This window comes from Rosa rugosa, chromosome 3 (genome assembly GCF_958449725.1).
Source record: "Rosa rugosa chromosome 3, drRosRugo1.1, whole genome shotgun sequence".
NCBI classification, from domain to species: domain Eukaryota; kingdom Viridiplantae; phylum Streptophyta; class Magnoliopsida; order Rosales; family Rosaceae; genus Rosa; species Rosa rugosa.
The window spans coordinates 28,672,917-28,690,071 of record NC_084822.1 but is presented as its reverse complement, the minus strand read 5'-3'; the positions used below and the strand labels follow the sequence as shown (position 1 = coordinate 28,690,071).

The window sequence follows — 17,155 nt, the reverse complement described above, 5'->3', positions numbered from 1 at the left end:
TCATATCCAGGATTCCATCGGCCTTGAGATGCTGGCAGACATCACGAACCCACCTGTGATATCCAGAGCCAGTTGTTCCCAATGGTGCAAAGTCCAATTTGTTCAGGTTACTCATCCTGAAAAAGAACAAGAAATTAGGGTTAGTTTCGGAGCGTAAAAGGCTACCACGAAAACACATAAAATTTCTTAGCGTAATCGCTTCCAAGAAATTAGGAATTTTTTAGCGTAATCGCTTCCAAGAAATTAAATTCCAAGAAGGGTTGGATTAGATTGAAACAATGACGTAAGTGGTCGATCATAAAATTCTCTACAAACTCTAAGTTTGGAGGTCTCAACAAGCTCCAAGCTTGGAGTGAGCACGAACCCCCACAGTTTGGCTTAATTAGGTCTCCCCTATGATGAAGAAAGGGGGGTAGAAGAAGGGAGTTTGCAAGTCACCGAGAAAAAGAAGAGAAATTGAACAAAAACTCAACAAACGGAAACTTTTAGTAAAAAATGCCTTGAAATAGGTCGCTGGAAAATTTGGCAGGAAAAAAGCACCTGAAAAAGTGCCCGGAAAAGTCACCGGAAGTGGCCGGAAAGTTGACCGGAAAAGTCACCGGAAAGTCGCCGGAAAGTTGACATGAAACGGTCAACCGGCGTTGACCTTTATGACCGGAGCTGATGTGGCGTTGGGGTCCTCTGTTGACGTGGCGGTGGGTCCGCGCTGACGTGGCTGTGGTCCATCTGATGACGTGGCAATGGGTCCTGTGCTGACGTGGCAGGTGCTTAAGTGGGCCTCGGCTTGGGCTCAGCTAGGGCTGCCTCCTCCCTTTTCTTTTTTTTTTCTTCTCTTTTCTGCTTATTTTCTGTAGAAGATTCAGTCTGCCGGTTCACTCACTTTTAGGCTAGTTTTTGTGCTTTTTCTTCCGGTTCCTAAATCGTCAGATTGAGAGGTGTCTGCTGACAAAATTTGGTGGAAATTGGATGTCCGGAAGGTGGTGAACCGGTGGAATATTTGCTGCGGGTTGTATGGAGCTTACGGTGGCCGGTTTAGTAGGTTTCCGGCCGGTTCTTGGGGTGTCACCGCCGGTTCTGGACTCATGGGATCGAGTGCTTCAAGGTGTGAGGTGGAGGCAAAAAAGGCTTCAAGGTTTTATATTCGGATTCAAGGTTTTTAGCTTCTTGAATCAGGGTTTGGCTATTTGTTTCAGGGTTAGGGCTTCGTGCTGATAACGTATTTTAGGGAAATGAGAATTGAGAGAAAATTGATGTGTGTTCTCATTGATAATAGGGGTCTCTTTATATAGAGGATTACAATGCATAGAATCTGAATCGTACAAGGAAACATAATCATACAATGCATGGATATCTCTAAGATATTCTCCGAGATTATCTCTAATTAAAATCCTATTACCACTAGGTCAAGTAACCTAGAGTTTGGGTCAGACACAATTTGGATTTACTTAAACACACCCTTTATTATTAGTTAATTTAGTGATTAATTAAAGTATTAAACAAGAGTTTTATACTTTTATTATTATTAAATTTCTTTTTTTGTCTTCATGATAATTAAGTTAACCATGGTTAATTATGAGTATGGTTTATCACACATAGTAGCTTTTTATTGAATGGTGGTATCACCACCTAAGGAATAGTGGTGAGCAAATTTGAATCCTATTCTATTAAATTTTCAAACCTTATTAATTAAGGAAAATGATCGTTTACCCAATTTTTGGGTCATTTAACCCCATTTACCCAAACAGTCTAAGAGATTCCCCACTTAATCAACAGTTTTCATTTTTAAACCCCAATTACCCAATCTTTTCCTCACGTGCCTGTTTTATCCAAATTTGCTGACCCTTTTGCCCCTCTATAACTGAAACGCTTTCATATTGTAACCGAAACGTGATTTAGGGAGCGAAGCTCTCCGATTTTAGAGAGAGAGAGAGAATCGGCCGGGATTGTAGAGAGAGAAGCTCCCTGGTTTTTGATAGTGGAGCTGTATCATTTTAGAGAGGGAGAGAGAGAGAGAGAGAGAGGAGCCGTGCGATTTCAAATTCTGGAGAGAGAAGCTCCCTGGTTCCGGCGTGCGTAGCTCTCCGGCGATTTCAGTGTGGGAAGCTCTCCGGCGATTTGTATTTAGAGCTGGTGGTAGAGGATTTGCGAAGCCTAGAGAGAGAATATCTGCTGCTATTTTCAAATGGAGCGAGGTCGAGATGCTCTGTGTGTTCCTCCACTGCGGTTTGTTTTTTTTTTCTTTAGCTCTATCTAATCTGTTTGAGTTTTAGCTCGATTTAATCTGTTTAACGAACAGATCTTCTTGTGTACGATTTGTTGTGTTATTTTCGAACTGAATTTTCTGAATCAGAGATTCGTGTTATGTTTGTTTTGGTTTTGAATTGTTGTTGCAGTTTTGTTATGAATTTCCAGGTGTTTTTGAGTGCATTGTGTTAGTTTTGATTTTCTGTATTAATTTCGTGTTTTTATTGGTGAATTCATTCTTGGATGAGGGTTTGAGCTGTTTCCGAGGTGATCTGGTAGCTCTGATTAAATTTTTGGGAGGCAGTAATATTTCTACTGGGGGGCAGTAATGTGTGTTCAATGATATTTTAGTATCTATAATTGTTGCTTGCTGATCTTTTATTTGAATTCATTTCAATTTATTACATTTTCGAAATTGTTTTTGCTGTTTTGACTATATTATTGGGGACCAGTAGTATGTGTATTGGGGGGCAGTAATGTTTTTATGTGATATTAACTCGCTGTAATTGTTGTCTAGGTATCCTTTTCATTATTTTAAAAGTAATTTGGTACTGCTGCTATTTCGTTGTGGTAGTTTTGATTAAATCATTGGGGGGCACATCTCAATTTAATGGGGGGCAGTAACATGTGATGTAGGTTTAATAATAGATTCGTTCGGTTGTGTTTTCTTCGCAGGTCTATGGTTGATCCTCTGGTTGCTAGGTGCCTTTACTCTGGCAAAGGTTATATGATTCCTTTGAATCAATGCATGAGCTACTCTGAGTTGTATGAAGACATTTTCCGTACATTCCAGTTTTTACCAAGTGATATTATTGAGCTTCAGTATTCAGTTCCAGGTTGTGAAGTTTGTTTTCTTCGTAACGATCGTGATTTCCAGATGCTGTTTTGCTCTGCTAGAATACATAGGTTAGAGTGTGTCGATATTTCAGTTTTAAAGATTGGGGGAGGTTGTAGGAGAACTTGTTCTGTGGATAGTGGGTCGGAAGTGATTGATGAAGATGATTATTTGGGTGATGCATTCAGGACTGAAGTTCACAAGACGTATTTGTCTGATGAGTGGAGTTCTTATATTCATCATGTCGGGGATAAGTTTCATGGTGCTGCTGAGCTCCGTGAGAAGCTCAGGAAGTATGCAATTGCAGTTGGTTTCGAGTTTGTTTTGCTGAGAAATGATTTGGACCGTATTCATGCAGTCTGTGCAAATGTTGGAACCGAAGGATGTGATTGGCATCTTCGTGCTTTTTCATCATCTGCCAATGGTTGCCTTTACATAACAGAGTTGAATAATATTCACACTTGCAAGGGTGTAGTTAGGACTCAAAAGCACAAGCTTTTGGGATCCAAGGTTGTCAAGACTTGCATTGCTTCTGATGTTAGCTATAATCCTTCATTGACGCCAAGGGAGATTATGAGCAAGTTCAAATCAACTTATGGGTTTGATATTTCCTACAAGGTTGCCTTGAAAGCAAAGCATCGGGCTAAGGAAGCGATTTATGGTTCCGATGCAGACACGTTTAGCAAGTTATCTTGGTATAAGGAAGCTGTTTTGCAGAGTAATCCCGGCTCTTCTTTTGTGTTGGAAGTTGAACCATCGACAAATCGTTTTCAGAGGCTTTTCGTAGCTTACGGAGGTTGTGTAGAAGGGTTTCAATTCTGTTTGCCTGTGTTGTATGTTGATGGAACGTTTGGTAAGAGCATTTACAAGGGGCAGATTCTGTCTGCAACTGGAAGGAATGGGAATTAAGGTAACTGTATTGTTTATTGCCCCCCCTACATTTATTAATGGCCCCCAGTAATATTGGCTTTTGTTATAGTTTCATCTGTGTGCTTAATATTTCTTGTTCTAGTTTCTTTCATTGTGATAGATATCATTTTTACATTGCTGTGCGACGCTGTGATAGGTTCCTGCCGTTCAATATCAACATTATTGGCCCCCAGTAGACTGATTTTCCTGTGATCTGGTTTATGCAGGTTTCTACCCTCTAGCCATATGTTTTTGTGATTCTGAGACAGATGCAAACTGGACATTCTTTTTCAAGCATTTGAAGAGTCTGCTTGAACATCAAGGAAGAGTTATCACATTTATTAGTGATCGGGGTGTTGGATTGTTGAGTGCTTTCGATAAGGTATTTGCTGGTAATCCTCATCTGTTTTGTTACAAGCACTTGGTGGCGAACCTTGCCGGTAAATATAGGGGTAAAGGTAATTCAAAATTGATTGAAGATGTTAAGCAGAAGTTTTTTAAGGTTGCATATTCCTCTACTGAGAAGGAATACCGTTTCAATTTGCGGTTGCTTAGAGCAGTTGGTGGTGCCGATATTATTGACCCTTTTCTTGCTGAATTGCCTGTGGAAAATTGGTGCCGTGCATTTTATACTAGTTGCCGATATGGAATTATGGCTAATGGGATTGCTGAATCATTTAACTCTTGGATTGCAATTGAGCGTTTGATGCCAGTCTATTGTATGCTGGACCAGACAAGAATTAAACAAATGGAGATGGCCGGTAAGAGGAGGGAAGAGGCAGAACGTTGGACCACAGAACTAACTCCCAAAATGGAGGAAAGATTGAAGGAGCAAATGGAGAAATCTCGTCGTTTCAGTGTCCATTATTCTAGCCCTGGAGTTTATGAGGTTCGATCTGACTTTTCATATGTAGTCAACATCTCCGATCATTCATGTTCATGTGTGAAATGGCAGATCAATTGTTTTCCTTGTCCTCACGGCCTTGCTGCATTACAGGCTGCTTCTGTAAATGTATATGATTATATTGATAAGTACTTTCAGGTTGATATGTTCAAGAAGAGCTACAGTTTTCCTATCTATCCGATAACCAATGTTGATATGTCTTCTTCAGAATCTGCTTCTGAATGTATGTTACCTCCCCTTTCGAAGAGGCCCCCCGGGAGGCCTAGGGTGAAGCGGTTCAAGTCGATTGGAGAGGCTGAAAAGAAGCTGATGCGTTGTGGTCGTTGTGGCAAAATGGGCACTCATAACAAGTTGAGATGCACTGAACCTCTCGTTCAGTAGTAGTATATGTTTCTGTAAAGAGTCGTTAGGTTTTGAATTTGTCTACTGGGGGGCAGTAATTGGTTTATTGGGGGCCAGTAATTGTTTATATTCATGCACTAATAATCATTTTTCTTTTAAGATGTCAGATTCTTACAGTTGGGATGATTAAAATAGTTTTTACACAGCTGAATTTAAATTTTCCAACAGGTTTAATGCTTACAGGTGGTTTCTGGGGGGCAATAAACATATTAGTGCCCCCCAGTAAACACATCAATTCAAGGACTCCTTGTATATTCAGGCTCAAACAAACATTATTCTTTTCAGAATACAGAATTATACGTTTGGCTTCTTTGCAGTTGCTTTTAGATAGTTTAAGTCAATTTTCCAACAGGTTTAGCTGTTTTTAGTGCTTACAGTAGGTTTCTGGGGGGGGGGGGGGGGGGGGCAATAAACAAATTCCTGCTCCCCAGTAATGTCAACTTTTAAATGACATCTACTTATTTGAAACCCTTTTCAAATGTTGCCAACAAATTTAAAAGCCAACTGAGATACTTCTGGCCATCTACTGGGGATATTAGTGGGGCCCAATAGTATTCTGACCTACAAACAACAAATTACTGGGAGGTAGTAACATGTCTACTTTGGATCATTTTGTGTAAGGTGCATGCTCCTAATTGAAGTCAGCCCAATAATGCAGTTCATTTCACCATAGTTTGAAGATAAGGCTAGTACGAGAACTTTACAATCCCTACTCTTCGGATACGAAATCTACATTTCTAAATATGTTATATCTTATCTCGCTTCTCACTTTCTGCCCAATAGTAGGTGCATGAACCTCTCAAGCAATCTTTTCCTCATGTTGTCCCCGCCTTCCTTGGTTGGTTCTATGCCATTTACTATGCTCTCCATGTAATGGAGCATAAAGGGCCCGCAATCACCACTGTAAAACAGTAAAAATAATTTATGTTTATGAATGTAGGCAGCAACGACAAATGTTACACAACTATTATGACAAATAGGTTGCTTTAATTTACTTACGATGATGTGTTCTGTTGCGGGCAGTCAAAGTCTTCAAAGAGTTCATAGTCTGTCTCCACAACGTTATTCTGTAAGATCCAGTTTCTGGTTTGTTTTTCCTCCTCGGTCATTGCTTCTTCAACAATAATCAGGTTGTCCTTATCATCTTTGCCTTTGCATTTTTCTCGAGTGATATTTGGATCTTGGCTTTCGCCCCGTATTCTCATCTTAGTCAAGTTCACAACATGTATGAATTTCTGTATGTGCTTTACCTGTTTTTTGCAGACATGGAATTTTAGTTCAACAAAAGCATGATAACAGTATGGAAAACATAAATCTGCATTTGTGGAATTACTACATACCACTCTTGCTGCATTCAGTTGGTACTTCTCCTCATTGGTGAATTCATTGATTGGTGGCCTCAATGAATTCATATGACTGAACATCCTTGTTTCATTGTCAATGACCAGCAAGGTGTAGTGCATGCTTGTGGTGTGGTGAATTGGTACTAGCACCTTTTTGAAACGGAAGACTGACCACAGGGGTTCGTAAATCATTGTCTCGACACCACACTCAAAAGGTCTAGTGTCCTCATCTTGTTCTTTGGTCTGTTCATACTTTATAGCATAGTACTGCATACAGAACGTAACCAAGTTAATTCAGGGTCAAACTAAAAATTATTGGGTAATAATCCTTTCCTGACTACAATAAAACACATTACTGGGGGGCAATAATGTGCCTACTGGCCCCCAATAGACCGACATATACCACTTGATTTACATCCAATACAAAAGAAATAAACAGAACATCTTCAAAACACAAAATGATATATATTCAGTGCCAAAAATTGGGGAATGATCACTCTACTGCCCCCCAGTAGAATGATTACTTCCCCCCAGTAAACACAAATTGTACGCCATAATTTAGACTAATACACAATGTTGCTTTCCAAAAAACACATAATTCAATGTATTTGGTTTAGGCTACTTACCCCTGCGTCGACTGTGAGGAATCCCACTTGCGCATTTAGCTTTTCTGCATCAGACTTCAACAAGTCCATATAAACGCTGATCACCTGCAATTGGGTCATCGGATCTTTCATCAGAACATTAAAAGTGAACAAGAGTAAGGAAAATTGAGTGAAATACGCATTTTACTGGGGGGCAGTAATCATTGTCCTGGGGGGCAGTAAATCATTAAATGGAGCCTTTCATTGAAAGACTTACATCAGTTTCGATGTCCCCCTCTTGGATGATTACTCTTAAGTCGTGCTTGGTGATCCGGCGTAGAAGATCAATGCTGGTCCAGTACTCGGTCCTATTCAAACAAAAACATTTGATTCCAATGCAAATTTTATCAATATGATAAACAGAAATAGAATTGTTGTACCCATTTTAAACCAGGCTGTGTACTTACGTGTCTTTCACAGCAACGTTGAAGAAGTCTCTATAGTGCCTTGCCACTGCTGGGTCCAGTGTCCTCCATGTTGGCTTATCGCATTTAACACCCTTGATCTTGATATTGTTCAACATTTTTCTCTGGGCTTGCAGCATGATTCCTGCTTTCTTAGGTGCAGCTCTCTTCGTAATTTTTGCTTCTTCCGGAGTGTCGTACTCCCACTCCTCCTCTCTAGCCTTCTTGGCAGCCCTCCGGTATGTCTTCACGTTCTTCACTATAGAATGTATCTCCGGAGTTTTCTTCTGTGGTTCCTGTTTGGCTGGGGTCCCTTCCCTCTGTTTTTCCTTTCCCATTACTCCCATCACTTCCTTCTCAGCAATAATCCTTATGATGTTATCGAGCTGTTCATCTTCCTCTTCATTCCCATGTACTTGTTGCCCCGGTTGTAAACGGCTTTCATCTTGTTGTCCAGGTATTTCCTCTGCAATAGGAAACGTTGACGTCACCGTGTCCGTCGACTTTCCCACACTGGCTGCATAATGGGTCTCCTCTCCTACGCTTTGTCCAAAGTTTGGATTTTCATCCTCAACTTCATCTTGGGGGACCACTTTCGGCATGAAAGGAACTATCTCAAGTTGTTTTTGTGGTGGGGGGACCTCTCCTTTCTCCTTTTCAAGCCGGATGTACAACGCCCTGATGAGGTTATTTTTTGCCCTCTTTTCAATTTCCAGCTCTTTAATCCTCTCATCGGCAACCTTTAGTTTTACCCATAGATCTTTGTTCTGTGCATTCAGTTCCTCGTTTGCTTTGGCAAGCCTTCCTAGCTTTGCCTCCATTTCTTTGGTGGGCTTTGTCTCACCAATTGCTGCTTCCATCTCCCTGATTAGTTCCTTGATATTCCCCGTCAGCCTTTCATTTTGTTCCTCTTCCGTTTGGCTTGCCTGGGGCACCTGCCAAAATTTGAACCAAAACCTGTAAGTTATTGGTCCCCAATAATGTGTTTATTGGGGGCCAGTAATAATATTATTGCCCCCCAGTAGACTACCATAGAAGCTCATATTTCATTTTAAACAAGCCAATTTTTTAACATTAATAAACAAACATCAGTTATTCATGTCATAGGCTTAGTTTAAGGTATAATTGAACATGTGTCAACAAATTACTGGGTCCCAATAATGTATCTATTGCAACCCAATTGCTGGCAACAGACAAGCTCAGTTGAGCCACTCACCCAGTTGTCAAAGCTTGGTGTGTCCTGCACCTCATCACCCATCTTGAGGTCTTCCAGTCCAATTTTCCCTTGCCACGGTCCAGCTTTTATCAGATCCTGTTACATTTAACAAGTCAGTAATGTGTAGTAAACATTGGAAAGAACATAGATGTAATGTTTTTGTAATTTGCTTACCACGGCTAAGTTCTCGTTCCTGTACAGCTGTTCCAGGCTAAATATTTCCTTTATCGACCATCGGATGAATCGTGGAGTTTCATTCTGCTTTCCAAGTATCCAGGTCTTTGCCCTGGTCTTCTCAAGGAACCAGTAATATATGAGAAGAAGGCATCCATTCAAAACAGATGGACTGTTCCTCCTATACTTTTGTAGCCCTTCCATCAAGAAGTTCAGAATTAATCTTGGCCAGTTGTACATGTTTATGTTCTCAATCCGTTCACATACGGCGACCATATCCCATGTGATCTGAGCACCGGTTCGGGTGAAAAAGAATGTGCTGAATAGATATGTGATCATTAGCACGGCTATCTTCCTGGCATCTTTCTCTTTTGCCAGCTTTGTCAACTCAGTTACCAAATTCGATTCCACCTTTGTTCTGAGGACAGCATGCGTCTTTAAAGGGCTGCCAAAAATTGGAGAGTCTTCCATCTCTTCCCTCACCACCCTCCTGTTCACATTGAACACTTCTCCTTCAGCCGGGAGGTGAAATAAAGTCGTGATATCCTCCTCCGTTATTTCCATAACAACATCCCCAAACTTCCACTTGTTGTCTGTGCGGTCGAAGTGCCTCATGAGTATCTCCAGGTCCGCTTCATGCTTGTGGAGCTGGATCTCGGTTATCTTGTCCTGCCAGAACGGTTCCATCATTTCTCCAAAGTCTGTACCCTTCAAAATCTCCTTTGTCTTTTCTGGTATTCTATCCTTGTGTGCATTGACCATTCTCCAGAATGCACTGAGCGTGCACTTCTGTTGCTTCCACTCAATCTTTGCTTTTTGGGTCTCACTTTTCTGCTCTTCCTTCTTGATTTCAGCTTTCTTTTTCTTCTTGGCTTTCTTCCTCTTTGTTTTTTCTTCTTCTGAATCCTCTTCCTCTTGAACAGGTTTCCTTTTTGGTTGTTGTCTTGTTTTGATTACGAACCTCTTCGTTGTCTGTTCACCTTCTGATTCGGATTCTTCTTCTGATTGTCGTCCTGAATCTTCATTCACTTCTTCTTCAGCAGATTCTTGATCAGAATGATGTTCTGCCTGTTGTCGCTTCCTCTTTCTGATTTCGTCAAATTTTTTTTGCAGGGTTTGGTTAAACGTTGTATCAGTGCAGTTATCTGAACTCTCTGAACTCCTGTCATCTTCTTCTGAGTCACTCATTATGGTGAATCTTGGTCTACCCATTCTACACCAAAACAAAACCAACATGATCATTCTAAAATAGTAAAGAAAAGGGTTCTGACCCCGTATGCAGACATTATTGGGGAGTAGTAATGTGTCTACTGCCCCCCACTAAACCAACTGAAATTGCACCAGATTCAAGGATTCACAGTGTATTGCACATTATCACAAAGAAAAACACAATGATCATTCTATAATCAGCAAGAGATGATGACTGTCTTCTGAGGAAGACATTATTGGAGGGAAGTAATGTGTCTACTGCCCCCCACTAAACCATCAGAAATTGCACCAGATTCAAGGATTCACAGTGTATTGCACATTATCACAAAGAAAAACACAATGATCATTCTATAATCAACAAGAGATGATGACTGTCTTCTGAGGAAGACAGAATTGGGGGGACGTAATGTGTCTACTGCCCCCCACTAAACCATCAGAAATTCCTCCAGATTCAAGGATTCACATACTGCACCCCAATATCTGTCTACTGCCCCCCACTAGACTGACACAAACCTCACACTTTCCATCAAACATTACACCGGTTCCTATATTTCGCTGTTTATAGAATTTATTCACACTCAAAGCAACAGTTAATGTCTAAAAACCCACATTATGATGGTCAATAATATCTCTACTGCCCCCAGTAGACTGACACAAACCACACAATTTTTTCATTTATCGACTACTGCAGTTTAACACTACATTTACTGTGGAATATCAATTTCAGTCCGTCAATAAATAAAGCAGTCATCGTTGGCCCCCAATACAAAGTCTACTGGGGGGCACTAATGTTACGACTTTTATGGTTATGACCCCAGAATAGGCGTTCAATAACACCTCATTTTCTCTCAATTAACTGTTTAGAATCGACAAGCAACATTCGTATCAGATTTTCTCAGTGAGGATCCCAGACACCCTATATTTTCACCGATTTTGGAACTTGCAAAGTCGTTCGAGAAATTTCACAGAAATGTAACCAAAATGAAACTTCAAATTACTTTAAACGTAAGATTTTGTAATAGGTTCTTCAGAAAACATGAAAAAACTGGAAAACGGAGTCGGAAATTGAGTTTTTACCTGTTTCGATATCTTCGAAGCCGAAGAAGGGAAAAAAATTGCCGGACCTTGAAGCGTCGTCGCCGTAGAACGGTCAGAATCCAGGTGAGAGAGAGAGAGAGAGGGAGAGATAGTGAAAGAGGGAGTGAGGCAGAGAGAGAAAACGAATCGGTTACGGAGGGAGGAAGAGATTTGACCCAGATTGACGCTTGATAGAGATGGGTAACTGACGAGTCGTGCGGTTTTAGTGTAGTGGCACTACCGTAATAACAATTTTATCCGGAGCCTAGATGAAGGACACAGTAGAATTGGGTAAGTGGGCACAAACAGTTAAAGGTGGAGTGATTGGGCAAATATTGGGTTAAAAATGGGTAACTGGTCACAGCCCCTATTAATTATGGAAGACATTTGCATAAAAAAAATATCAAATGATTTCACTCCTACCCCCATGGTGATTCAAACCCAAGACTTGGATCCTAAGTAGTGGGCGCTCTAACCATTGAGCTAACACCACTTTGTCAAATTAATGAATTTGAATCACAAACCCATAAATATTAATGATACTTTCCTCTAATAATTATAGTTTTTTTTATAAAACCTTAAATTGACAGGACCTGCCTCGAATTATATCCTGAACTCCCAGTTGACCCTATGGGGCCCACCTTAGGAATAACTCTACAAAAAATTCAGCAGAGTTACTGACAGGACCCACCCCGAATTTCACCCTGAAATCCGAGGTGGCCCTGTGGGGCCCACCTTAAGAATAACTCTACCGAAAATTCAGCAGAGTCACCCCTAAAAGTGGACTACCCAAACCTGTACAACACGCATTACACTTCTAAACAAACCATCTTTAAACACCTGGAGCCACCTGCTCCCCAAATCACAACTCCAATGACACAAATACCAGTCTCAACCCAAAAATAAAATAAAATAATATTAATCCCACAGGTTATCAGAGCAATACTAATCCACTAGGTAACAAAGAAAATAGAAATAGAATGAGTACGCGGAAGCAATGCTGTTGACTATGCCTCGACTCCATGTACGCCCGACCTCAACTAATCTAGCCTGCAAACTGGGCATTTGAAACCGAAGGGCCCAGGGGAAAAGTATTGAAAAACACGTTAGAGTGAGTGGACAAAAATAAATAATTAAGATAATTCAAATGAAAATAACGCTTTAATACTTTCCCACATTTATTTCTTTTTGAAAAAAAAAAAAAGGGAAAAATTCACCAACGGTGTCTGCACATTTAGGGGACTTTCATAATGATACCTGAACTTACAAAGTTATCAATGTGATACCTAGACTCATTTTTTCGTATCAACGTCGTACCTATGACCAATTTCCGTAACGGCTCCGTGACGGAAATTGGCCGTAGGTATCACATTGATACGAAAAAATGAGTCCAGGTATTACATTGATAACTTTGTAAGTTCAGGTATCATTCTGAAAGTCCCTAAGTGTCCAGACACCGTTGGTGAATTTTTCCCAATTTTGCACGTGCGATGCACGTGAGTCACTTAATGAAGACAAAAGGACCGATTTACCCTCAAATTCTTTCTTTCTTTTCTTTTCTTTTTTTCTTTATTCTTCTTTCTTTCTTCTTCTTCTTCTTTTCTGGTTTCTTCTTCCCCTGATTTGAATCATCAAGATTCAAATCATCTTGCTCGTCCGATTCCCACCACCGATCGCCGATCAACCACCGCCGCTGCGTCTGAATCCACCTTCATGCACCACAGATGTTTCTGGTTCCCCCAACTTCAAATCCTATAGAAAATTGAAATTGTGCATTGAGGCTTCACCGCTCACTCCGAGTTCATCCTCGCCGCCGTCGCCAATGACTTGATCACAACAACCTCCACCACCGCACAACAACAACGTCCTCCGCTGCTTCTCGATTGGGTTTGGGGATAAGGACTGCTTCTTCCTCCACCGCTAGCGAAATCGTGGAGGCAAAAGGCCACATTCTAAGGACCACCGGCCGAAAGGACCGCCAAAGCAAGGTTTGCACCACCAAAGGCCCCAGGGACCGCAGCATCAGGCTCGTCGCCCACACCGCCATTCAATTCTACGACATGCAGGACCGGCTTGGATACGACCAGCCTAGCAAGGTCGTCGATTGGCTAATCAAGAAAGCCAAGGCCGCAATCAACGAGCTCGACTAGCTGCCACCGTGGAACCCAAACTAAATTTATGTTCATACAACATTTTCTCCGACGATGCCGATATCCGCCGCGCAGGACACGCAGAACGTGAGCCTCAATTTCTCGATGGTGGAGGCTCCGAGTTCTTTGTCTACTAATCAGCGAGGCACAATGGTGGGTAGCAGCGGAGTGGTGAAGCTGGTGAATAAGAACAGCTCGAATTTTCTGCAGGTGAGGATGGTGTGGAGGCCGAAGTTGTTAATCTTTGTCTGCCTAAAATTGCCTCTGATCGAAGTTGGGCTAGAGGTCGAAGTTGTCGGCTAAACCGATGAAGTTGCAGGTGAGGATGGTGTGGAGGTGGTGTTGCATGTCGGGAACGAATGAGAGGATGGAGGGGTGGGATTGGAGCTGTGATTTGAGAGTGGAGGGCTGGCGGGGTCTGAGTTTCTGATCAATGGTGTATAAAAGGGGGTCGGAGGAGAGAACGAGAGTGGTGGTGGTCAAGTCATTGGCGGCGGCGGCGGGGATGAACTCGGAGTGAGCGGTGAAGCCTCAATGCACAATTTCAATTTGCTATAGGATTTGAAGTTGGGGGAACCAGAAACATCTGTGGTGCATGAAGGTGGATTCAGACGCAGCGGCGGTGTTTGATCGGCGATCGGTGGTGGGAATCGGACGAGCAAGATGATTTGAATCTTGATGATTCAAATCAGGGGAAGAAGAAACCAGAAAAGAAGAAGAAGAAAGAAAGAAAGAAAGAAGAATAAAGAAAAAAAGAAAAGAAAAGAAAGAAAGAATTTGAGGGTAAATCAGTCATTTTGTCTTCATTAAGTGACTCACGTGCATCGCACGTGCAAAATTGGGAAAAATTCACCAACGGTGTCTGGACACTTAGGGACTTTCAGAATGATACCTGAACTTACAAAGTTATCAATGTGATACCTGGACCCATTTTTTCGTATCAATGTGATACCTACGGCCAATTTCCGTCACGGAGCCGTTACAAAAATTGGTCATAGGTACGATGTTGATACGAAAAAATGAGTCCAGGTATCATATTGATAACTTTGTAAGTTCAGGTATCATTCTGAAAGTCCCCTAAGTGTCCAGACACCGTTGGTGAATTTTTCCCAAAAAAAAAAATCCCGATGCATGCAAGGATTAACGAAAATAAAACAAGAGTTCCACTCATGAAAACCGACTAGCCCTGCTAGTCACATACGATTTAAAAGAAAACGTTGGAACTCTGATACTCAAGGAAAATAAGACCAGCCCCGCTGGTTAAACGAAAATCGAGCTAGCCCCGCTAGCTAAAGGTATCAATCAAATATGGGGAAGAAGTTCTCACCATACAAATAAGGGAGCCTCCCAGGCTCGGGTCGGAGTGTCCCACACTCTGGAGCATCTCATGCTCTGCTCTTACTCACCCACAAACACATAGTAAGCAGAGAGGAGTACTAATAGGCTAGCTAGCAATAAATATGACGACCCACGTATGGTGGTTTAAAACCACACGAAAACTCGAAATTCAGTAAGGCTTCCCCAATATCTCAAGAGAAAGTACATAATCCAACGACGTGGCCCCGCACGCCGAGATATTCTCGAAATCACAAACCATTAGGCGACAAATAATCGATAAATATAATTCCATCGGAAATTCCATTTTCGAAAAAAATATTCAAAATTCTCAATATCGACGAAAAGAAATGTATTGTAAATTTCCGGAAATCACCTCGGAAAATAATTCGTCGAAAATCATTAATAAATCGCAAATCATACTTTATTTCAAAATTCGCAATATCCTTTTAAAACTTAGAGCCAAAATCATTAAGAAATTATAACCGAGATAAATCAATTTATATTCTCAATAAATAAACGTAATAATTAATTACGAAACAATATTGCATGCATCACTTAACAAGTTAAAATCAAAAGTCCACTCACAATACTGGTTGGCGACCACGAAAACGAGTTCCTTCATCTAGCCGTAGCTCGCAACATTGCCCTGTACACAATTATATTTCCGTAAACGGCAATCCGATAAAATAAATACGAACCTAAACGAAACCCGAAAATCCCTAACTCCATTACTTCTCAAATTCCACCCAAATCTCTTCCACAACACCAATTTCTCAATTTACATATTCCACAATGAAAACGAGGAAAATCCGACGGCCGGATTTCCCACAATTCAATCACAAAACTTCAAACTTCGGAAATTCACAAATAATTCCAAACTCCTCCAAAATTCACCAAACTTCACATACAATCTCTATGATAATTATAGAATTAAACTAGCCAGAAATTGAAAATAAAAAGCTACCCTAGCCGCCGCTACAGCCGCCCACAGTGGCGGCGCCGCCGCCACTGCCACCAACTCCGATGGCCGCCAAATTTTGGCAGCAACACCTACTCATCAAGCACAACGTTTTATTCAACTACCACTAAGCCAGAAAACGTCTAGAACTAGTTCAACAATTAAGGTAAACATTGAACCCAAAACCGTGAATAGTGCAAGAATTTCAAACCTTCAATTCTTCCTCCACGCTTCAAATCGCTGCAAAAGATTTGGGGAGTATCATCTACATCGCAAGCCGCTTCCAAATGATTATGGTTCGTCGCCGGAGGTGGCCGGAATCAGGAGAAACCGGCGTTGACCAATTTGCTACAGTGAAACTTCAAGGACCCGATGCTTCGTTTTCCGGCCAAGCCGCCGTGAGCCACCACCGCAGGCGCCAAGAGGAAGTCGAGACGAGTCCGTAGCCACCGGTTTCACGCTTTTTGGTGGTCGGAAAGAGAAAGCAACCAGAGTTGCAGAGGAGAGAGAGAGAACGCGCAGAGGAGAAAGAGAGAGCGCGCGGGAGGAGAGAGAGAATGGGAAAAAAAATAACCCCAACAGTAACTTTTTCAAATTTATACTACTTACTATAAACAGTAATTTTTGCATTTTCGCTTATAACTTTCACATACGAGCTCCGATTTTTACGTACCACATATGCACGCGCTCGGTTTAATGTCCTCTACAACTTTCATGAAGAACATTTTCTCAAATTTTGACTCGAACAAAAAGTCGACTTTTAGGGCCCCCTAAAAGTACCGAAACGACAATAAAAGTGAAAGTAGTTGTCGTTTACCGTCCAAATGACTAGTAAACAGGTGAATTTGGGTTCGGGACGTAAAAGTTACCCCTAAAAATGGACTACCCAAAACCTGTATAAACACATTCACACTTCTAATAAACCATCCTTATTCTCCTGGAGCCACCCTGCTCCCCAAATCACAACAACTCCACAGTAAGTAACTGAAGTATAAAGTACAACATGTTTCAAATACACAAATGTAATTCCCAAACTTTAAAATGATTGTCCCACAGGTTATCAGAGCAATCTAAAAGACGAAAAAGAAAACAAGATACAAGTAGATTCAATAAATAACCTACAATAAGGAATACAACAACAGCAGATGTTATGCCCCGAATCCTACTATGTCGAACCATGCCAGCAACTCTGCAAACTGGGCATTTGAAACCCAAGGGCCTAGAGAAAAAGCATATAAAAACGTTTGCATGAGACGTGAGTGAACAAAAACAAGTAATTATAAAGAAAAGAGATTTTATACTTTCTCACGTTTATTCCTTTAAAAACCCGATGCATGCAACAATTATA

General features: G+C 41.2%; 2 protein-coding genes and 1 long non-coding RNA gene across 3 annotated transcripts; 1 reads left to right on the top strand and 2 right to left on the bottom strand.

The window, feature by feature from the left end:
- The first annotated feature begins 3,121 nt into the window (after positions 1–3,121).
- LOC133737518 (uncharacterized) lies at positions 3,122–5,273 on the top strand. Its single transcript, XM_062165055.1, has 2 exons — positions 3,122–3,932; positions 4,216–5,273. The coding sequence occupies exons 1-2, from the start codon at positions 3,122–3,124 to the stop codon at positions 5,271–5,273; spliced, it is 1,869 nt and encodes a 622-aa protein (XP_062021039.1).
- Positions 5,274–6,500: 1,227 nt separating this feature from the next.
- On the bottom strand, positions 6,501–9,837 carry LOC133737517 (uncharacterized). Its single transcript, XM_062165054.1, has 7 exons — positions 9,076–9,837; positions 8,902–8,997; positions 7,689–8,620; positions 7,499–7,589; positions 7,264–7,347; positions 6,628–6,904; positions 6,501–6,544 (listed from the first exon to the last, which is right to left on the bottom strand). Exons 1-7 carry the CDS (start codon positions 9,835–9,837, stop codon positions 6,501–6,503), a joined length of 2,286 nt encoding a protein of 761 aa, XP_062021038.1.
- A 2,125-nt stretch (positions 9,838–11,962) lies between these two features.
- LOC133735331 (uncharacterized) lies at positions 11,963–16,592 on the bottom strand. Its single transcript, XR_009858944.1, has 3 exons — positions 16,019–16,592; positions 15,435–15,495; positions 11,963–12,418 (listed from the first exon to the last, which is right to left on the bottom strand). It is a non-coding gene; the product is annotated as an uncharacterized LOC133735331 (long non-coding RNA).
- Positions 16,593–17,155: the final 563 nt, after the last annotated feature.